Source organism: Amborella trichopoda, chromosome 5 (genome assembly GCF_054954075.1).
Source record: "Amborella trichopoda isolate Santa Cruz 75 chromosome 5, AtrichopodaSantaCruz75HAP2 v2.0, whole genome shotgun sequence".
Taxonomy (NCBI): domain Eukaryota; kingdom Viridiplantae; phylum Streptophyta; class Magnoliopsida; order Amborellales; family Amborellaceae; genus Amborella; species Amborella trichopoda.
Window position 1 is genome coordinate 42,355,185 of NC_142340.1, and position 23,284 is coordinate 42,378,468.

The 23,284-nt window shown below is 36.1% G+C and overlaps 1 protein-coding gene across 7 annotated transcripts in view; it reads left to right on the forward strand.

The window, feature by feature from the left end:
• Window positions 1-22,864, forward strand: part of EMB2410 (embryo defective 2410) — a 38,111-nt gene extending 15,247 nt beyond the window's left edge. For 4 of the 7 annotated variants that reach the window (XM_006844330.4, XM_088867994.1, XM_088867995.1 and 1 more), the window contains exons 10-23: window positions 235-739; window positions 1,243-1,413; window positions 1,555-1,614; window positions 1,751-1,873; window positions 3,774-4,049; window positions 5,357-5,422; window positions 5,648-5,779; window positions 6,597-7,424; window positions 8,221-8,501; window positions 8,736-8,983; window positions 11,642-11,880; window positions 12,012-12,203; window positions 19,048-19,314; window positions 22,480-22,864. In XM_006844330.4, coding sequence (XP_006844393.1) covers window positions 235-739; window positions 1,243-1,413; window positions 1,555-1,614; window positions 1,751-1,873; window positions 3,774-4,049; window positions 5,357-5,422; window positions 5,648-5,779; window positions 6,597-7,424; window positions 8,221-8,501; window positions 8,736-8,983; window positions 11,642-11,880; window positions 12,012-12,203; window positions 19,048-19,314; window positions 22,480-22,626 — 3,535 coding nt within the window. In that variant the 3' untranslated portion in view covers window positions 22,627-22,864. Of the gene's footprint in view, window positions 1-234; window positions 740-1,242; window positions 1,414-1,554; window positions 1,615-1,750; window positions 1,874-3,773; window positions 4,050-5,356; window positions 5,423-5,647; window positions 5,780-6,596; window positions 7,425-8,220; window positions 8,502-8,735; window positions 8,984-11,641; window positions 11,881-12,011; window positions 12,204-19,047; window positions 19,315-22,479 lie in introns of those variants that run through there. The other 3 variants (XM_088867996.1, XR_016056346.1, XR_016056347.1) reach the window with 3 other exon arrangements.
• Window positions 22,865-23,284: the final 420 nt, after the last annotated feature.

The window sequence follows — 23,284 nt, forward strand, 5'->3', positions numbered from 1 at the left end:
GTAAGATTATCTGGATTGAAAAATAACCTGTGTTATTTAGCAAGACCTGATGTATAATTTATGTGGTGTTCACAAGTGCCCGTTGGCTATTGAACTAATTTATTATTGTTAATAGTAGGATAGTACCTAAATGATACTTGGTACATTAGGCTCTGATTTTCTTATGTATGTATATATTTTTATTCTTTGTATTTTTCCTTAATTTCTCACTATATCAGTGGGTTCATAATGCAGGCGATTGGACATTAAATGGGCTGCACCCGATGCAGAAGAATCTTTCAATGAAGCACGTGGGGATATCATTCTCTCTCATGAATGCATCGCCATTAGTTCTTCGTCACCTGCTTTTGATTTGATAATGAAAGTTCGAACAGCCTATCCTGATGACTACCTATTAAAGAACAATGTTTCCAACATGGGAAGCACCATCACTTCTGTTATTGAAGGAGTTGAACTTGATTTGCGGATGCGTGGGTTTGAGTTTTTTAATTTGGTCTCTCCCGACCCTTTTGATTCACCAAGGCCTATGCATCTAAAAGCTACGGGAAGGGTAAAGTTTCATGGAGAAGTGTCCCAAACTATTCTTGGTGATGAAAATGCATCAAACCTTGAGAAGTTACCGAGACAATGGGCATCAGGTCTTATTGGAGAGATTTCATTATCAGGCATTCGACTCAATCAACTGATGTTGGCTCCCCAGTTAGTTGGATCGCTAAAAGTATCTCATGAGAGCATGAAGGTAGTTTATCATAGAACATTTTCTTCTAGTCTTACAAACAGTCGCTTTGTATTACAGAATATTTTACATCTCTTGGTGGTCTTGTATGTACTTTTTTGTCCATTTTCTTTAATGATGTTATGCATTTATTTGTGAGCTTATACTTCGTCAAACTGGTCTTTTGCCATATGGCTTATAAAATGTGAATGCAACTGTTGGTTTAATTTTAATATGCCATCATGTGGTCCATACTTTCATGCTCTTTGTTGCATAGACACATCGCGAGCATGTTATTTTGTGATAAATTGGTGACTTCATTAGCTCTTGAACATGTGCTCTTTTTTTCTTCACCCATTTGCCTACTGAGGTGTAACTGGTGCCATTCATAGTCACTTTATCCACGATCGATACAATTGTGGTTGGCTTTTTTCTATGTCCTAAAAAATTATATATTTCACAGAAGTGCTGGGTTTGTCTATCGCCATGCAACTTGATTCTTGTTTTCTTGATTGGTACCTTTGCAGCTGGATGTCACTGGCAGGCCGGATGAAAATTTTACGGTTGAGATAATTGGTCCTTTACAGCCTACTAAACAAGAGAATCTGCAGAAGGGAAGAATCATTTCGGCTTCCCTTCAAAAGGGGCAACTTCGAGCTAATGTTTGTTATGTGCCTCAAAAGTCCGCGAGCCTGGAGGTTTACTTTTATTATCTCTCTTATTAATGATCTACTTATTATCAACTTGAATGTTAATGTTCCCACTCAAGCATGCTATCTATTTCTTTTCATGCCCCTTTTTAATTAGCTTGTTTGATTAACATTTACATTTGTTTATAGATACGACATTTACCACTTGATGAGTTGGAGCTTGGTTCTCTCCGTGGTTCTATACAGAAGGTTTGGGTGTAGCTCTTCATGAAGTTAGATTTTGAGCAAAATCTCAGTTGCATAATGCTTAGTTTTTTATTTATACGATGTCTTAAGATTTCTTATTCTTATGGTCGTTAAGTGTAAATTGCCATTCTTATCTCAGGCAGAGCTCCAACTGAATTTTCAAAAACGCAAAGGCCATGGAATCTTATCAGTTATTCGTCCAAAATTCAGTGGTTTGCAGGGGGAAGCCCTTGATTTATCTGCTCGATGGAGTGGGGATGTGGTATGGACCTGGTGCCAGTGATTGTTTATATTTAAAGGAATATGATGAATCCATGAATGCCTCTCTATATATTCTTTTACTTTGTGTTGGAACATACCCCCTGTGGTACATGTGCTTTGTTGCATGTCCTTGTGTTGTTGATGGATTAACTTGATGATGATTCAAACATAAATGTAGGTTATAAGTTGTAATGGCCCTTTATATGCTTATGCATGTACTTTAAAGTTTAGTCACCTGGATCATGGACTGGAATATAGGCATCCTGTTTCTTTTTTGTGATATCTCTGGCCTCAAATATCTCATCATCATCATTTTAGCCTTTTCTCAATTAATTGGGGTCGGCTACGTGAATCCTGGTTCTCCATTTTGCTCTATTAAAGGCCATATCTAGCCTCAAATATCTAAGTTTTGTTATTGTGTTCTAGATTTTTGGATATAGATGTGCAAACCTAGTAAGAGATGATATAAATCGTAGAACCCTTTGAAATCATAAAAATGTTGTTCTGTTGTCACATGTTGACATTTGAAGCAAGCTCTACATTTTTCCATACATCGTAAACCATTCCTCAATGGCTGATCAAAACGTTGGGATTATGCTTGTATTGAAGATTGCTCCAGGCAATTTTTTGTGCTATGCCGAGTTCTAAAATTCGGTGCTTGAAATGCAAAAATGATTAAGTTCTACATATATAAGAATCTCTATTTCTAATCTAATTTATAGTTATATATTTCGATTATATTGCAAAAATTCGATCCAAATTTCAAACAGCTATATTCGCATACATATTCATTTATCCATATATCATCTATTTACATGGATAACAATGGATAACAACTCTTTTATTTGCGTCCGGAGCTATGTTGTCCTCCCCCTCCTCTTCCACTAAACTAAACAGCTATCTTATCTGTATTAAAATCTAATGATTGAAATAAATTGATGAGATTTGGTCCCTAGACAATCTTGTTTCTTTGAACATGGAGAAATAAAGAAGCCATTGCAATTGTCGGAAAGAACAGGCCTATTAAAGGCACAAAAATAGAGGGTAAGTTGAAATCTGTCATAAAACGTGTGCCTCTATTTAATATTTTATTTGGAATTATTCTCTAAAGAAAGAAAAGAAAGGATAAGTAAAGTACTATTATTATTATCTATATATTAAGTATATTGTAAATACAAGGTACAAGGAATGTAGAATTGAAATGAATTCAAAAAAAGGTGCTATGATATGCTGATTAAACATTTTTTCCATGTTTGCTTCCATTTGTTTATGTTTGGGTTTCTCACTCTTGGAGGGAGCAAATAAAACTGTGATGGGATATCACTAATATGTTGTACTATACAATTTGTTGTACTTCATGCAAATCAATGAAAGCCTGCTTTGAGTTTCTCTGGTCATTGAGTTGGAGGCATTTATGATAAATTGGATTCAATGTTCTAGCTGCTGTCTCACATACATTTTTGAAGAAATTTGGTGTTAATTGGTAACGGTGGCTCAGCTTAGCTTGGGTTGGGTAGAGCATTTTGATTCATGGGATATCGTGCCTGAAAATTTACTAATTGGTGAAAAAGAAAAAATCTGCCTCCACATAATGGAAGCTGGAACTGATGAAAACTTAAAGAATCAACACAATGACAATGACCTAACTGTTTGTTCATTTTTATTCATGTGAAGTTTTCTGTGAATCAGCTTTCCATTTGATTGTTAGATCCTTAGCGTGAAGTTGATTAATTTAGCTTAGTATTTGTTAGTTTAAAATTCAAATTTCTTTCAGAGGATTCTCTTTCTTTACAAATTCTTTCCTTTGAGTATATATAAAACTAGGGTTTTTGTTAGATGTTTTGTGCATGAGTTTCTTCGGCTGTATATTGAAAATGATAAGTTGGTTTGCCTTTTTTCAGATCACTATAGAGAAAAGTGTGCTAGAGCAGGCCATTAGCAGATATGAACTCCAGGGTGAGTATGTCTTGCCTGGCATTCGTGATCGTCATGCTGGAGCTGAAGAGAAGGATGGCTTATTGAAACGGGCAATGGCTGGTAATCTGGGAAGTGTGATTTCTTCTATGGGAAGGTGGCGAATGAGACTAGAAGTTCCTTGTGCAGAAGTTGCTGAAATGCTGCCACTTGCACGGCTTCTTTCTCGAAGTAGTGACCCTGCAGTTCGCTCTCGATCTAAAGTAAGATATTAATTTAGGTTGAAGAATGAATCCAACATCATATTTACACATGCCGTTTTGCACCATTTCATTTTCTTTTTAGTCTATGTCTACTGCTATTTATAAGAAGAATTCTTGTTGTAGACTATCGTGTTTGTTTTTGTAGCTTTTGAATGTTGAGTTAATAGATATGGATTGCTCAAACTATTTTTGTTTAGTAGCTATTGGGACACAACCAATTCATGATCAGAAATAATTGTTGCTATCTGCTAAATATGGTGTTGACACATATCAACTAAACTAAATATATTGCTAATCCTTTGGCTTGCTATCTTGTGCTAGCGATTTTATTTTGTTATGGTTGTTCCAAAGAGTTTGTACATTGATCTGGTAGGGGAATTTTCTTTACCAGTTTTATTGATCTGTAATGTTATGATTGTTGTGCTTCAAACAGTTAGATTTAACATTTTCCGGAAAAAGTTTTCTCGTTGCATCAGCTTTAACATTTGTAGTACTGCTTAATGCTGATATAAATTGGATTGATTACCTGACTATGTACTAACTTATATGGAGATTCTTAAGTTTTATCCTCTTCTGTAATCATTTGAAAGAGCAAGTTATATATGTTACTATCAACATCCAGTAAACAGACAGAGTTTTAGGCCATTTGCCATCTGTTGAATTGGGTATCATGTGACATCTTATACACATTTTAATGCCATTTTAATGTAAAACTGAAAGCATCAAATGTTGTATTTTCAAGAGTTAAGTGCTTTCTCTTCCTCACCTGTTAACCCAACTCTAGATTTTAGATCCTTCAACCAACAGAATCTCTGAAGATAAGGGCATTACATTCGTGCTAATAAATTGTCAGCCGTATATCTTAAAATTGTCCTTTTTATCAGAGTATCATGTCCCATAAATTATGACAAAATTTTCTCTTCTATGTTGCTCATATGACATTTCCTTACAAATGTTTAGAGGAATATATGTCATTTTTGCATTATATGTAACTAGAAGGTGGAAAATCTTGGTTTAAAGGTGTACAGGCCTTTTTATCTTTATGTACAAGCTACACATGCCTTTAGATTATGTAATATAGCCATATCTAATTCTTGATTGTACCAGTGGTTATCATTGAAATAAGAAGTGCTATTTGGTTTTGTACTTAGGTACATGAAAAGACGCTTGAAATCAGCGAATTATTACTAAAAAGATCTTTCCTGCATTAACATTTGCTTGGTGAAATGTTGTAAGGATTTTCTATTTTGGATTATTACCAACAGTTTATGTTGATCTCTCACAAAGATTGCGGTATTACTTTGCAGGATCTTTTTATGCGAGGTTTACAAAGTGCTGGGTTCTTGGCAGAAAGCCTCCGAGAGCAACTAGAGGTACTCAACTCATCAAGATATCTTCTTACCTGCACCATTTGTCCTGCTGGCGCACAATGTGGCTTTGCATAAATGTCTTGGGCTATTTACTTTGAATTATCTCGACATGTTTTATAAAACCGGTGATGATGGGACCCACAAAAATTTCCACATGCCTGTCATTTCTAGTTTCGAGCATAGGTTTTTTGGTTTTTCCAGAATCTGGAGTATCTTGTGGTTTTGCAGGCAATACGGCAGCAGTATGTTTCTTTAGATGAGGCTATCCTTGAAGATGTTAGTCTTCCAGGTCTGGCAGAGCTCAAGGGATATTGGCATGGTTATCTTGATGCCAAAGGAGGTGGCAATGGGGACAGCACTGTACGTTTTCAATATCCTTGCATTGTTAATATTCACGAAATCTCGGAAGCAGAAGATTCTTCAAGTAAAATATTTTCGGAAGTGGATTGTTTGTCTTGTGCCCATTTTGTGGTTCCATAGTCCATACTTTGGGAGTGAAAACCAACTACTTTGTTTTAAAAGACATGTATGCAAGCTCGTCTATGCATGCATGTTGATGTACTCTTGATGTGCATGTACAGTGACATGTATGCATGTTGATGTATTCATGATATACATGTACATGGATGGATGTCTCTAGTGATTTTCTGTTTTAATAAGAAAAGGGGGATTGAGTCTCATGTACGGCATGTATACATGTGACTAATCTCTCCTTATGGACAGCATATATGCATTTTTATTTATTTATTATTGTTAACTTGGGACCTGGTGAGAATGGAACTCTAGAAGTCACGTTGCGGCACCCCCCAACCCTACCACCTCTGCCTAAAGCCCGTTCTCCATCTATACATAATCATTTATAGTTACAAAAGCGCCCCTAATTCCTAATTCCCTTACTTTTGCAGAGCATGTCTTCTATTGACATATAATTCAATTTATTGAATTTTAGAAGATTCATGAACAGTCTGCAAAGGAAATAGATTGATTAGTGTTCACAGACAAATGGTTTCTTACTTTGTTCGTAATTTTTTTACGCTATTTTTGTCTCACCCGTGTTTACTGTAGTCCAGTTTTTTAGTTTCTTGCTTGTTGTGAGGTACTTCGCCTTTATGTTTGTGGCCTTCCTGTATTTCGTGTTTGTCTTGCCATGAGCATTAACCCAAGTAAAACCCTGCAGGCTGACTTTGATTTCCACGGCCAAGATTGGGAATGGGGAACCTACAAAGCTCAACGGGTTCTTGCAGCTGGGGCATATAGCAATAACGATGGCCTGCGGCTTGAGAAAATTCTCATTCAAAGAGATGATGCAACTATTCATGCTGATGGAACTTTGCTGGGCCCGAAAACCAATCTCCATTTTGCTGTTCTAAACTTCCCAATTGACCTTGTTCCCACACTTCTTCAGGTTATAGAGTCATCTACTGCAGATCCTTTACACTCTTCCTGGGCATTGTTTACTCCTGTCAAGGGAATATTACACATGGAAGGAGATCTTAGAGGAAGCCTTAGAAGGCCGCAGTGTGACGTGCAAGTAAGGCTTCTCGATGGAGCTGTAGGGGGGATTGATCTGGGGCGAGCTGAAATTGTTGCTTCCATTACATCAGAAAGTTGTTTTATTTTCACTGCCAACTTTGAACCTGCCATTCAAAGTGGTCACGTGCACATTCAAGGGAGTGTTCCCCTAACTTCTTTCCAAAATGAGGCATTAGACAGAGAAGAAACTGAGGGATATACAAACAACTCGAAGTGGGCCCCAGGTTTGATGAAAGAAACTCTTAAAGGAGCCAATCAGGATAAACTTGGTGATTTGATGGTTGGTAGAAACAAGACTAAAGAAGGTTGGGAGGCTTACTTGTCTGAGAGCCTCTCTGGTTTGGATTGGAATATATTAGACGTGGGTGATATACAAATTAATGCAGACATCAAAGATGGTGGCATGATGCTCTTAACTGCCTTATGTCCCCATGCACACTGGCTTCATGGCAATGCTGATATACTCTTACAGGTATTTAAAGCTCAAAAGAGTTTCTGAGGTTTGACGCTTATGCTATATCTGAAATATTATGAGTTAGAGCTGTTTAGAACATGTTTTCATGCTAATTGGATCGATCCACATGCATACACAATCTACATACACTCACATGTTCATTTTGAGTAAGATATAGTGATGCTACTATTTCTCCTTCATACTTCAAAATATAAAGAAGGAATAGTGAACTCTTAAAGTTTCTTCTTAGCTGCAAAACCCTGAAGTTGTAATGCTTTGTTGTAGCCTTGGTGACGAGGTTCCTATTCATGCTCACTTAATACATGTTGTTTCACCCATCCCGATGTTTAAGGATCATAAATAAAACCGTACAAGACTTTTCAAAAAATTAATACCTTACAAGTCTTGTTATCCTTGAATGGCATCATTCGTGTTCCTCACTTAAGTTTGTTTCTTCGATTTCCCCTGCTATTTCCACCACAGAATTGGCCTTTAAAGTTAAAATTAAAATGCAAAAGCGAGAGAGAGAAAACCATTTAGAAATCTAAGAAACCACCAGAGCTAAACAGCACATGCAATCAATATATCTTGTATACTTTAATATATGAAACCATTTAGAAAACCATAGTCCATGGGTAAAGGATTAGACAGTGATGGAGAGAAGAGCGGGCCTACCAGCGCTAGACAGGACCATGACCCTCTCCATCACACTCGTTGGACAATTATGACATGCCCTTCCATTAATTTTTTGTTTGAAATCAAGTTGCTTGATCGTTGGCATGCTATCTCAGTAGAAATTTGCATTTTGAATCAGGTCCGAGGTACCGTACAACAACCAATAGTTGATGGAAGTGCGTCGTTTCACAGGGCATCTGTTTCCTCTCCGGTGCTACCAAAACCCCTTGCAAATTTTGGGGGCACTGTTCAGGTGAAATCTAATCGGCTAAGTATCAATACTTTAGAGGGTCGTGTGAGCAGAAAGGGGAAGCTAATGGTTAAAGGGAATCTGCCGCTAAAAACTAGTGAATTGTTGCCTGGAGATAAAATTGATTTGAAATGTGAAGTTCTAGAAGTACGGGCAAAGAATATCTTCAGGTGATTGCAGAAAATCTCCGGTTACCTTATTATTGGGCTGTCATCTTTTTCTTAATTTTCCCATCTAATAGTTCCTTATGTTATGAGTTTCCTTTATGCAAATTTTGTTTTCGTCCATGCTGTTGCTATACAAATTTACATCCATTTGTGTTGTCTTTGCTAGTTTTTAAATTGGCTCTGTAGATTTTCTTTTGTTTTAGTAATTAATCTTACCAGTGCTATACTTAAAATCAGTGGCCAGGTCGACAGTCAGATGCAGATAACTGGTTCCATAATGCAACCAAATGTTTCTGGCATGATTAAACTGAGCCATGGAGAGGCATATTTACCTCATGACAAGGGTACGGGAGCTGCAATCAATAGACTGGCATCAAATCGCTCAAGCTTCGGTGGAAAGAGTCTACAGGCTGCTTCAGGAAATTTTTCGCATTTCTTTGGTACAGAACCTGCAGCTCCACTCACGAAACTTTCTCAATCATCAGGTATTGTATTTTTTCTTGTTTTTGTTCAGTGCCACATTTTTTGTTTGATTGGGTTGCATTATGATAGTTCTCAGTGAGGTCTGATCTGTTAGTTCTTTCTGTGTACCTGTGCAATTTCTCATCATCTGCAGATGCAATGCATTTTCTTTCTGGTGATTGAGTAGAAGGTCCAAAGCCTGACCTGTCTTAGCCATTTAATTATTAAAAATGACTGCTTATTGGATTATATTCAGCAGAACAAATACTTGAATTGAACATAAATATAGTAGAAGACATGAACAGTGGATTGTTTTAAACCAAGAAATATTATTTGTTCAAATTATAAGTATCACCGCAGGTTAGTCCTCATTAGTTGTAAACCCTGGAAAAATAATCCAATCAATTCAAGGCATTGTGTCTTTTGACAAGACTACTCAGATGTCCTTTAAGTTTGGATTTTAAGTATCCGAAATTTATACTGTAAGCCTCCCATCTAAATTGTAAATCTCCCATCCATCAGGAGCATTTTCCATGAAATTTAATTGTTAAAGAACTTATTGGGGTCGGTCTTACTCTGAACCCATTTATCCACCCTCTCTGTACTCTTCAAAAAGAACTCTCCTCTCTTCTCCTGGGAAACAAGAGAAGCGTTTGCTCCTGCAAGGAAAAAGGAGCCATGCTAGTAAAATCAAATTTTATTTTTTCCTCTCCAAACCATTTTTTGGGGGAATTTATTTGTGTGTGTGTGTATTTCCTATACTGTTTTTTATGTACAAGCCATCGGTTGGATAGTAATCACTTGTGATACAAGTGGTAATCATGTATTTCCAATTTGTCAATTGATATTTTTTGCAAGGTTTAAAAAGCGGCCATTAGGAAATGCCCCCTACATGTGTTATATGAGGGCAACAGGTAGGCAGTTAAAAAACGTTCCTACACAAAAATAATGGCTATTAGTTTCTTTGTAGTGGATGTTATAACGGGTTTCCAATTTTATTTTATGTTTTGAAAATGTTTACTGTATTGATATGGGAGTTGTACAAAAAATGAACCTCCCACCAACCGGGTGGTCTAGAATAAAAAACCCCTTACAGGGCCCAAAAAGTGCTATACAAGCTTTGCAGTATTAAGTATATTAGTGAACAGTGTATGCTTTTCTCAAAAAAGGTGATCAAATGTCTCCTGCGAGGTTGGCTGAGAGGTGCCTTCCTTAGCAAGGGTGTCGGCCGCGGCATTTGCCTCCCTCTAGGTGTCTGCTAGACCACACTCGTAACCATGCAAATGTGGAAAATCTCGTCAAAGATGCGAGCCAATCTCCAAGGGCACTGGGATGCTCTAGAGGCCCATGCTATCACATTCTTTGAGAGTGGTGGTAAAATGTTGATGACCCATGAGAAGGGCTAGAGCTTCGGCTATCGTGGAGTTTGTTATACTGGCATAGAGAGAGTAGAACAAGAGTGTGGCCCCCTCAGTATCTCTGGAGATACCGCCAATACCTGCAGGGCCTGGGTTGCCAAGAGAGCACCCATCAAAGTTGAGTTTGACTTGGCCTGGCTCTGGCTGTCTCCAAAGGGAGGAGCGGGCAATACGGGCTGTTCAGAGAGCAGGTTCTCCAATTTTTATAAAAGAATTTTTTTTTGGAAAAAATATTGTATATAACAGTCATAACAGGAAAAAAGAAGAGAGGTTTTTATAACAGAAAAAAATGGTCTTTATAATAGAAAAAAAAATCTAGACATAAGTACAAACATTACATTCTTTGAGATATTTTGCCATTATAATCTCCTTCTTCCATTTTTTTCTGTGTTTTCTGCCACTTTTCCTGTTTTTCGCAAGACATCATTTTTTTCCTTTATTACAACAACTGTTACAATTATAAAACAGGAACAAACCACTGCGTTGTGTTATCAATGTTTTTTAAATCTTATTTCTTTTAAACAACTTTATTTTATTAGTCCAAGCTAACCATAGATCATTTTATTGAAAATATTTGTCCCCAAAACAAAATTATTAATTGCACATATTGCTCTGAATTATTGATGGTCCAATCATTTTATCCTAAGTGAGGATATCTCAATGGGGGAGAGACCTGGAAATTCCATGTGATCCAATATATCTGAAAAGTCATTTATATGTCAACCCAGTGATTGAACTCGGTCTCGGACTCGCCCAAGTCATTCGGATCCAGCAGGGTGCTGGCTCCAGATGACTAACCAAAAAATTAAATGAATCTAACCTGAGTCAGAGATAGTTTATGTCTTGACTCGGCCCACTTGGGCAGCCCAACTCAGTTGAGTCTGCCTCTGACTCTGGCTAGAGAACCTGGCGAGTCAGAGCCCAAGCTTTTTTAAACACGATGTCAACTTCTCCAGGACTCTGAAAAGGTACTTTTGTAACAGCAATGCGCATCAAGGGAAAAAGAGTTGTCATTGTCTATGCATGTACGAGCATGCATGTGTGTGTGCATGCGTGCACGCGCTTTGTTTTCGTGCGTGCGTACGTACGTGGAAGCCTTAGGGATTATGGACCTAGAAATTGAAACCGATTTTTTGCAGGTAGAGATGCTAAAGTTGAAAAAAAGTTTGGAAAATCCAATTGCTAGTCCGATAGTTGATGCTTGACTAAGTGACCTCAAGCTTATGGATTGTGAACATATAAATTGAAATCGACTTTTTGCAGGTAGAGACGCTAAAGTTGAAAAAAAGTTGGAAAGTCCAATTGCTAGTCCGATAGTTGATGCTCGACTAAGTGACCTCAAGCTTCATCTTGGACCAGAGTTGAGGATAGTATATCCTTTAATTATGAACTTTGCTGTTAGTGGGGAACTGGAGCTTAATGGTTTGGCCGATCCTAGAGATATAAAGCCTAAAGGAATTTTGACATTTGAAAATGGAGAAGTGAATTTGTTTGCAACTCAGGCAAGTGGGATAGTTTTCTGTTGACTATTACCTGTAAAACTATTATGTTTTCGTTTTCCTTTTTGTTGTTTATCTCTTTAATTGGTTGTGTTCCCTCCATTTGACATTTATGTTGGCATGTTATATGGCAGTTGAGGATTAAACGTGATCATCCAAATATAGCGAAATTTGAGCCTGATCTTGGCATAGACCCGACATTGGATTTGGCTTTGGTGGGCTCAGAGTGGCAACTTAGGATCCAAAGTCGGGCCAGCAACTGGCAGGACAATTTGGTGGTTACCTCAACACGGTCTGTGGAGCAGGATGTGTTGTCTCCAACAGAGGTAATATTTTGGCATGTTGCATGATCCTTTACATACATATTCTTGTCCATCTTATGCTTTCCATCTGGCTCTTATTGAATGCTTGGTAATGGGAAATGAGTTAAGCTTTAAATGTCTCTCATAAAAATTGTTGAAAATATTGAGTGGAATGGTGTTAAACCTAGAGGATCCATTCCAAGAATATTGGTTTGAAGACATGGGTTGCTCCTATGAGTCATATTTCTGATTTTATATAAACTGAAAGGATCTTATTTGTAAGTCAAAATTAGAAAACCACCCCAAACCCAACTGTCTAGGCATGCCACCCGCCAAACTCTTTTTGACAAAAATATCCCTTTCTAAATACACTTTTCTCTTTGTTTTTTGTCCTTATTGAAGCTAATCCATCGTGTCAGACTGGCTCCTAGTCTCTAATGAAGTTGGTCCATCGTGACAACAAAACAAAGAAAAACATACCTTAGAGAGGTGTATTTTCGTTAAAAAAACCCATAGATAGGGCTTGCTGGCACTATTCACAATCTGTTTACTGTTCATGTCCCAAAAGTGTTAGAAACCCTAACATCCCAGGTCCTTTTATTACATTATGGTAAAAAATCAAAACTACCCCCACTTAAATTAAAACATTATAACAATACCCCATAGGTCCCTTCGCTTAAAATAAAATTCAAAGTGATACTTTTACCCCTAATAAAACAAGTAACTTCATAACTATTTTTGCCACTTTTCTAAATATCTCCTAAAATCCAAAAAAATATAAAAAATCATAGAATCCCTACAAGAACTTAAAACCCCTAAAAAATAACACTAAAAAATTTCAAAAATACATCCCTAATTTTTACTAAGAAAAATTAAAAAAGAAGGCACTTTTTGTCTTGCATCATTCTCCCTTGGTTGGAGAAAACACTTCTGAGATAAGCTAAGATAAATTTTGTGTTAATCTTACAATCTCCAACCCCAATACTGAAAACACAATCCCGGTACTTGTGAGTTATTGTACTCACTGAAACTGAGACTTTGCAATCGGTCGATATATCCATAAACACTTTGGAGAACCCATCGAGGAAAGGGTCATTATATGTTAATGGAATAACTGTGATATGTACACTTGGTTCAGTCACATTAACTAGCTGAAGTTGCATAAATGCAGCCATTAAACCATGCTAAAATTGCCTTGATTAAGCCCTAGAACAAACCAAGGGAGCATCTTCAAGATGATCATCTTGAACCCCTAGTTACACTAATCAAATCAACAACTTCCTCTTCCAAAACTACTTCATCTTCATCTTGACCATTGTCACCTGGTTCTTGATGAAAAATTGGATCACTGCCTTCTTCATCTGAACACTCATAAAAACCGGTGGGAGTCCCAATTAATGCCTTCCTGATTTTGGAAGCAAATTGATGAGAAATTCTTCAAGTTTAACCAATCTGCCTCGTCTACTACTCGGGGTGTAATCATGCTGCACCGGATCGCCAATGCCTCCCCATAATCACTATAGGTCACTTCCGGGTCCTCTTCATCAACCGGCTCTTTGTAGATGGGATCACCTTCAAAATAATGCTTGTTGTCCTCATTATAGAACTCCTCAGAAAGGTTAATGAACCAGCAATTTGGGCAATGTGATGAGACATACATGATCCCCAAACACTTGTAGCACTTGATGTTACTGCCAGCACTTTTGGATCGCCCGACCCCTGAAATGCCCTTTTCATCGCGGGCGCCTTACTGGTTGGCTGTTCCAGCAGTGCGATGTGCCGAACCAGCACCAGTCATGCTGCCTTCTCTTCCAAAATCACCACCACTGCTACTGCCCTATTTCCCCCATCACTCCCACTTGCACCCCCCCCTGTTTGAGGTCATTTTTGCTGAGTGTCAACCCTCTTTGTTAGGTTATAGACTTCATCAAGGGTCCAACACCGCTGCAAAACTACTACATCTTAAATTGATTGGCACGGTCCATTCACATGTTTGGCAATGGACTGCTCCTCCTACTCAATCACATCACTACGGGCAGTCAAAAGGTGAAACTAATATGTGTACTCATTCTCCGCTTATCTCCTTGGCTCAACAACTGCATTTTTCTGGTATAAAGAATGTGAATAATCTTCAGGTAGTTACTTTTTCTTTAATTTCTTTTTCATCTTCTTGCTTTCCCATTCTCTCACCTTGCTCTCAGCTATTCCCACCATACCGAAGCACTTTTCTTCAATTTAATTGCAATAATCCTCACTGTTTTTTTCTCTCTCTTCTATGATTAATCAGTCTATAAAGTCATTGGACTGCGACTTGCCTTCAAAATTAGGGATATCTACTCTTGGATCTATGGATTTTGAGTGCCGTCCATACCTCCAATCATATTCCTCTTCACTCGACTCATCCAACGGAGCACAATAGTGAAAAAAGTTGTATGCAAGATCATCTTGGACGGATAAACTTCATCTCACCTAAGATAGATGCTTGCAAGTCACCTTGTAAATTTTTGAACTTGTTGTCTCAAATACTCTGTCTCCTGATCTCGCTCATCATGAGGTGGATCTATATGAATACCCTTGTCTTGACCTCTTCTTGCTGCCATAGGTTTACCAAAATCATAAACCCTAGGAAAAGAACCAACAAAACCTAGCTGAAACCAACAAATTCTAGGCTGATTTGGTGAAACGTGGCCTAAAATCAGCAAACCCTAGACTTGTTGTAGATTCTTAGCTTTTTTGTTGAAGACAACCTAGGCTTTGATACTAATTTGATGCAGGAAGAAAATAAACAAAACAATTCAATAAACCATCAAAACAAGCCAAATTTGTGTGGATCTGGTTTTCTTTGCACAAAAAAGTGACCCTCAAACCGTAGAGCTTGCTGACATTATTTACAATCTGTTTTTACTGTTCATGTCCCAAAAGTGTTTGAAACCCGAGCACCCAAGGTTATTTTATTACATTATGATAAAAAGACCAAAACTACCCCTACTTAAGTTAAAAAATTATAAAAATATCCTAAGTCCCTTCAAATAAAATTTATAGTGACATTTTTACCCCTAATAAAACAAGTAACTCCATAAGTATTTTATTCACTTTTCTAAATATCTTCAAAAATCCTAAAAAACTATAAAAAATTCGGGAATCTCTAAAAAAAACTTAAGACCCCTAAAAAAAGACCTAGAAAATTTCAAAAATACATCCTTAAAAATTTATTAAGAAAAATAAATAAGACACATATTGTCTTGCATCAAACGTATAAAAATTATGTGTTTAATTTGGATTTTTTTACAGTGAGTTGTGAGTTTTCTTGCCATATGCCTTGTTATTATATTGTTCTCTTTTTTTTGAAATTTTCTCAACTATCTCAAAGCATAAATCATTTTTTTCTAAATCCATGTGATATATATATATATATATATATATATACAACGGCCCAGATCGAATCTCGGTCGATTTGACGGTCATGGTTGTCCGAGAGTGTTTGAATTTTAATTTTTTTTTCACAAATCCAAATCACTTGAAATTTTAGGTGTGTGTTCTTCTCATCAAGGCTCACCTAATAAAAATATAAAAAAATTATTTCGCGGAACAAATTTGACCAAATGCCCCCAAAACTTTTCGTGGCTATTTTGGTCAATTTATTTCATGTAAAATATTTTTTGATATTTTTCGTAGATTCACCTATTTTTTAATAACAGACGTCTAAAATTTCAAGCGATTTGAATTTGTAGAAAAAAATTAAAATTCAAACACTACCGGATATCCATCATTGTCAAATCGGCCCAGATTCAATTGGGGCCGTTTGATGTTTACTGTAGCGGTACACAAATCGGCGTATCGTAGCATCTTTCATATATATATATATATATATATATATATATATATATATATATATATATATTAGCCCACTAGCTCATATGAATATATGAGCCCAACCACCTAGATTGAATCTCGGCCGATCAGATTATCACAAATGTCTGGTAGTGTTTGAATTTTTTTTTTTTCTACAAATTCAAATCACTTGAAATTTCGGGGGGGTATTTTGGTCATTTTGTTTTTTGTGAATACTTTTTTAAATATTTTTATCAGGTGCACGTTGATGAGAAGAACACGCCTAAAATTTCAAGTGATTTGGATTTGAAGAAAAATAAATAAAATTCAAGCGCTACCAAACATCCGTGATCGTCAGATCGGCCCAGATTCAATCTGGGCCGTTGGAATGCGCACCTAATAGAAATATTAAAAAAAATAATTATTAAAATATAAATGGACCGAAATACCCTTGAAAATGTTTCGGGGGTACTTAGGTCAATTTATTTTTCATGATATGGTTTTTTGATATTTTTATTGGATTCTAATATTTTTAAAAAACACACGCCCAAAATTTCAAGTGATTTGGATTTATATATAAAAAATTAAAATTCAAATACGAAATGCAATTGTGATTATTGTATCGGCCCAAATTCAATTTGGACCGTTGGGCCTATATGTAGTTGTAAGCTAGTGGGGGCCTAAGCCATCATTTATATATATATGTAGAAAAATGCAGAGATTAACCCACTAGCTCATATGAACATAGAGCCCAACGGTTCAGATTGATTCTGAGCCGATCTAACGGTCATGACCGCATTTCATGTTTGAATTTTAATTCTTTTTTACAAGTCCAAATAACTTGAAATTTTAGGTGTCCATTCTTCTCATCAAGGCGCACCTAATAAAAATATTTAAAAAATAATTTTCAGGGGTATTTTGGTCAATTTATTTCTTGCAAATTATTTTTTTATATTTTTATTAGATTCTCCTATTTTTTAATAACGTATGCTCAAAATTTTAAGTTATTTGGATTCATAAAAAAAAAAATTAAAATTAAAATAGGAAGGTCGCGACCGTCAGATCGGCCCAAATTCAATCTAGGCTGTTGGGCTCATATGTTCATATGAGCTAGTGGGCTAATCTCAGCATTACACAGACACACGCACGCACCCTTTTGTTTGGTCTTTTTATGCTTTCCCTTTGTCTCACACACACACACACACACATCCTTTTGTTTGGACTTTTTATACCTTCCTTTTGTTTTGATTCACTTTTGCAATATTTATTTTTAAAGAATTTTTTGAATTTGTTTATATTTTATTGGGCCTTTTTGGCCTTGTACACCACTTGATTGAGTTATTGGCCTGGGGCCAGGGCCATGTCCGTGGACCAGGGCGAGTTAAAATCATTGACTACAATACTTGCATATTCAAAATGACTTGTAGATACCCTTGTATCTCATAAAGGACATAATACCATCATTTACCAATTACGATCATTCACTTGCCCTAATTTGTATGGGAGGAAAGTACTCATAATATAAAAGATATCAATTGCATAGGAAATCAGACCAATAATCTGTGAATTGTTGGCTTGCTGGGCAAGTTATCAAAATTAATTACAAATAATTCACAAATCGAATGGAGATTACATCCCCCTCAAAATCTGTTAACCTTTCTCTGTGGACAATTGGTTAGCATTTATATGTAGATTTTCCTTTCCTCAATCACTCTTACCTTTTCTTTTTTTTTTTCAAAATCTTTAGAGAATGAATTCTGATTGGTCTCTTTATTATAATAGCAGCCAAATGTTGGATTAGAATTTCCAAAATACTTACTAAATTCTCTATCCTTCCATATCGATCCTCCAAATTTACGTTTCATGTCTTACTCTCCCATCTCAATCCTACAAACTTGGGACTCACTTCTCTCTCAGATATTCCTAAACTGCAGTTTTCATATCTCTCCCTCTCTCTCCATTGCCAATCCAATTAGCAACTTCCTTGTCCGGTTAGGAGTCCATCTAATGCACAAGGGATTGACTGCCTCTCAAACCAACATTAATTTTAGATCACATTGTGTTAATCATGTAATTGCATGAGGTTTACGTTGATTTATGATATATGCTAAAGTAGAACAGTATAATTGGAAAAGGACTAATTGTTGGCAATGCAATTATATTCCTTAACTACACTTCTTCCTATGTATTAATTTTAACCATTGATTTATCCTCTCAATCTCGGGCAAGTTATTCAGACTCGGCTCTTTGCCGAGCCAAGTACTGGGGTCCAACTTGGGCCACTTAAAAAAACTAAAAAAGATTGTTAAAAGAAAATTAGAATATGGAATCAAAATATGGACTTGTTGTATAAAAATTATGTAAGTCATTTGGATTTGTTTTACAAAGATTTGTGAGTTTTTCTTGTCATATGCCCTATCTTTCTATTTTCCTCTATTTTTTTTGGATTTTTCTACAATTTCTCCAACCATTAATCAATTTTTTCTATATCCATGTTTTACATATGTGTTTTTAGCTTTTTTGGACTTTTTATGTTGCCTTTGGTTTTCTTTCACTTTGGCAGTTTTTAATTTATGTTTAAACAAATTTTTTGTCTTTTAGGGCCTTTTGGCCCTGTAGACTTCTTGGTTAAGTCCACTCTGACTCAGCCAAGTTACTCGCTTCAGATCAGGGCCAGGACCAAGTCCAAGGCCTGAGGCGAGTTAAAAAATAGTGGTATGAATAATATTTATTTTCAATTTGTTTAGTAATCTGTGATATAGATAATAACTGTCGTTAGTACCATCAATCACAAATTCATGACATTGTTTGTTCCTCATTTGTAGTCTGAAGTTCTTGAGGGAATCATAATGGTGGTGGATAGATTAGCAAGTATGGGTTAACTAGGGATGGCATGGGGCTATTTGTTTTTTCCCTACCACAATTTGAACTTCTTTCAGCATTTTATAATGGTGTTCCTTTTGTCCTTTTTACAAAGTTTATGACCTATAAAAGAGGACCATTGTAGTAACCATGGAAAAAGGAATGTGCTTTTCAGGCAGCTAGGGTCTTTGAGAGTCAACTAAAAGAGTTGTTGGAACGTGATGGTCAACTTGCATTCAAGAAGCTTGCAGCTGCAACACTGAAGACTTTGATGCCAAGGATAGAAGGGAAGGGACAATTTGGGCAAGCTCGATGGAGACTTGTCTCTGCACCTCAATTCCCTAGCTCTCTTCCACTTGATCCAACAGTTGATCCCCTCAAATCACTGGCTAATATTTCATTTGGTACTGAAGTTGAAATTCAACTGGGGAAACGCCTCCAGGTACGCTTAAAACAGAAATGCATTAATCAATTTTATTTTGCCATAACATAATGGAATATGGTTTATGGTACTGTAAAGGAGCATCTAATGTCCATTTCTAATGATGGATGTTAGAGATTAATTGTAGTGAGGTGGCTTATTCACCCAGCTATAATTAATCTCCACCATCCATCTTCGAGAATGGATGAAGCATGCTTCTTTGAAGGACTACAATCCAAATTTCACTAGGCCCTATTTAGTTCCTTGGAAATGAGTATCCTAGGGAAATGCTTCTCCCGGAATTCGCATCAGCTATTCGGACAGCATCTGGTAAGAGACCTGGAAGATGCTAATCCACTGTTTGGATTGCTGGAAGACATATCTCCTGGAAATTATATAATATAGTATAATAAATATTATATTTAATTATAATATGATATTATTCTATAATATTATATTATAAATAAGAAAAAATATAGAAAGCGACCATTTACTTTTGGTACAAGGAAATCACAGCAAGATTTCAAATCGGGTGGCATTGTAAGAGTGTCATTGACTAGTTTCAAAAGTTCAAACAAAAATTCTCGTACTTCGTGGCACACCCCAAGTTATCCAATTTGACATCTAATAGCTGGGAGTAATTATGATCTCCTTGTAACAAAGATAAATGGTCTCATTGTATACAATCCCTATAAATAATTATAATAATAATATCTATAATTACTATGGTTATATATTATATAGGAAAAAGTTTATATAAGTGCGAGGCTCTAAACAATCAAATTAGGGCGCACCACAAAATTTTCACTTGCAGGGATTGTTTTGATGTGCAAATATCCTTAAATTGATCATCTCAACCTCAAGATCCATGGACATGAGATAAAAATGGATTTCAAGTTTTGAAAATAGTGCATCTTGCAATGCATTTTTGGATTGTCAATTTTCAAGATTTTCAAGTTTTCATAGATCAGCTTGTTCTACACTATTTTTTAAGCTTTAAAATTTATAATTAGAGATGAAAATATATTTTAAGGCTGTCACAAAGATTTCCAATATTGAAACCACATTTCTTGATACTATTTGAGTAGAATGGAGAATCAGGATTCAACCCCAATTAATTGAGAAAAGGTTAAAATGATGAAATGATGATGATTTGAAGGTGCTCTTTACTTTGATTGTTTAAAGCCTCGGCTCTATACAAATGACACCCATTATTATAAGGAAAAGTATAGAATGAGCCATTTACCTTTGGTACAAGGTGGTTGCAATTAATCTTTGACCATTGGATGTGAAATTGGGTGGGTGCATTTATTCCATTGACCAAGCTCAAACTTTAAAAGAAATTTTTTCGAACTTTGTGACACCCAAGCTATCAAATTTCACATCGGATGGTTGTAAGTAATTGTGACCACCTTGTATCAAAGGTAAATTGTCTCATTGTATACAATCCCTTTTTATAGTTATTATATATACTTATTACATATAATTGATGTTAATTATGTATTACGTGTTATTATATGTTAATTATTTTATATATTAAAGGGTTATAATATAATATCATGTAATATGAGAGATAATAATATATTATATATAGTAATTAATATTATATATTATGTTATAATATAATAACATGTGGAATTTATTATATAATATAATATTTCTACTATAATATATCAATTAGTTTTGTCGTATAACATATAATTACTTATAGTTGTAATATACATTATTTATTATTCATATATATTAATTATTATATATTGATTGTTATAAGGGAAAGTATAGAATGAGACCATATACCTTTGGTACAAGGTGGTCACATTCATCTTGACCATTGGATGTGAAATTGGGTGGTTGCAATTATTCCATTGACCAAGCTCAATAAAAAAGAAATTTTCTCGCACTTTGTGACACATCCAAGCCATTAAATTTCACATCGGATGGTTGTAAGCAATTGTGGCCACCTTGTATCAAAGGTGGTCACAATCCCTTATTATAATTATTACATCTCTAGAGTTTGAGGTCCTTTTCTTGGGCGGACCTTAATCCACTCTATAAAATATAAACTCATTCCAAGTTTTTTTTGGGCCGTGGCTCTCTTTCAATCTCCTAGAAATGTTAATTCTACATGTTTCGGTGGAATTGACATTTCCACAAAAAAGGCTTAAAATGTGGAAATCAGTCTCCATGCAGAAATGGGACTCCCATCCTGGGAGGGCAGCATACAGCATTTACGGGCCGTTTCCATGGAAATGGGTTTCCAGAGACCCATTTCCAGGGAACCAAATGGGCCGCTAGATTGTGGTATTCTTTCCCTTTTGTCGTTAGCTTCTCACTTTAGGGTAGTGTGGCTTCAACTTTATTTTCTTATTCTCTTGGGGTTTTTGGTTTGCCCTCCTCTCTTGGGTAAAGGACAGAACTGAACTCAAAACACAGAACTAACATGAAAGCACACATCGTATATTTCTACAGATGTATATGGCATGAAAGCCGATTCCATTATGTGGTGAATTTTAGCTGAAAATTGGTTTTAACCTCCTATTGAAACTCTCTATTTTCCAATTGTTTCACTGACAGAACTGCATTGCTAGCAGTTCTTATTTCTCAGACAGGCCTGCATTTCTTGAGATATCCAACCCAAATTTCTGTTCTGTTTCCTTCTCTTTTGAAAGCAATTGCATTTCGATGAGATCAAGCGTGCTTAACATGAAATACCGCATCTTATATTTCTACTTGACATGCAGATGCATATGGCATGAAAGCCGGTTCCATTATGTGGTGAATTTCAGCTGAAATATGGTTTTAACCTCCTATTGAAACTGCCTCTATTTTGCATTTGTTTCACTGACAGGACTGCATCACTAGTAGTTCTTATTTATCTGACTGACCTGCATTTCTTGAGATATCCAACCCAAATTTCTGTTCCTTTTCCTTCTCTTTTGAAAGCAATTGGATTTTGATGAGATCAAGTGTTGGCTAAACTTGGAATTGGGCTTGAGTGCTTAGCAGCTGATGTTTAACAGTGCTATCTCTCAAGTTTGATTCCTATAGCTGAACTACTTAAAAGAAAAACAGAGAGATTTGACCAATCTTGGGTTGAAAACTTTTTGAAGCTTAGGATTTTGCTAACGGCCGAAACCTTTTCAAAATCGAAGATTTGAACCTTTTTGGGTTTATGGTTTCTTCCAGGCTTCTGTGGTGAGGCAGATGAATGAATCAGAGATGGCAATGCAGTGGACTCTCCTTTATCAACTTACCAGTCGACTAAGGATTCTATTTCAGTCGGCCCCATCTACGCGTTTGCTATTTGAGTACACTGCAACCTCACAAAACTGATCTTCGATGAACCCGATACTTGCTTTGAGAGTGAAATGTTTGTATACAGCAATTCTTTAGCACAAGAAAAGGAAAGAAAAAGGTAAAGAGCAATCGACTTCTTAGAGAGAAGCCTCTTTGTATAGCACATTTGCATGCAGGTCGAGCATTACACCTGCAGATGATGCTGGTTGTAGAAAAAAAATTGTAACCCTGTACACATGTAAATATCATAATTATCATTCTTTTGCTTGTGAAATGGGATGTTTTGTTGGTCGATCATGACCGCCATATATTTTGTTTTAGCTATACCGTTGTCGGCTAGTGTGTGTGTGGGTCGATCATGACCGCTGTATATTTTGTTTTAGCAATACTGTTGTTGTTGGCTTCAGTGTATGTATCTCCATCGACCTATTTTATTATTATTATTATTATTGTTATTTTTTAAAATTAGCACAAAAGATTAAGATCTTCAAATAGATAAACTCCGAAAGATTCTAATCTATGCAGATGAGACTGAAAGTAGATGAGATAAAAAAAATTTGATCTACTTCTAAACCAATAATGCAGATGAGACTGAAAGTAGATAAGAAAAGAAAAATTGATCTACTTCTAAACCGATAACGCGAAGAACCTAGGCCCTATCTCCTTTTTCTTTTTTATTATTTTATTTTTTTAG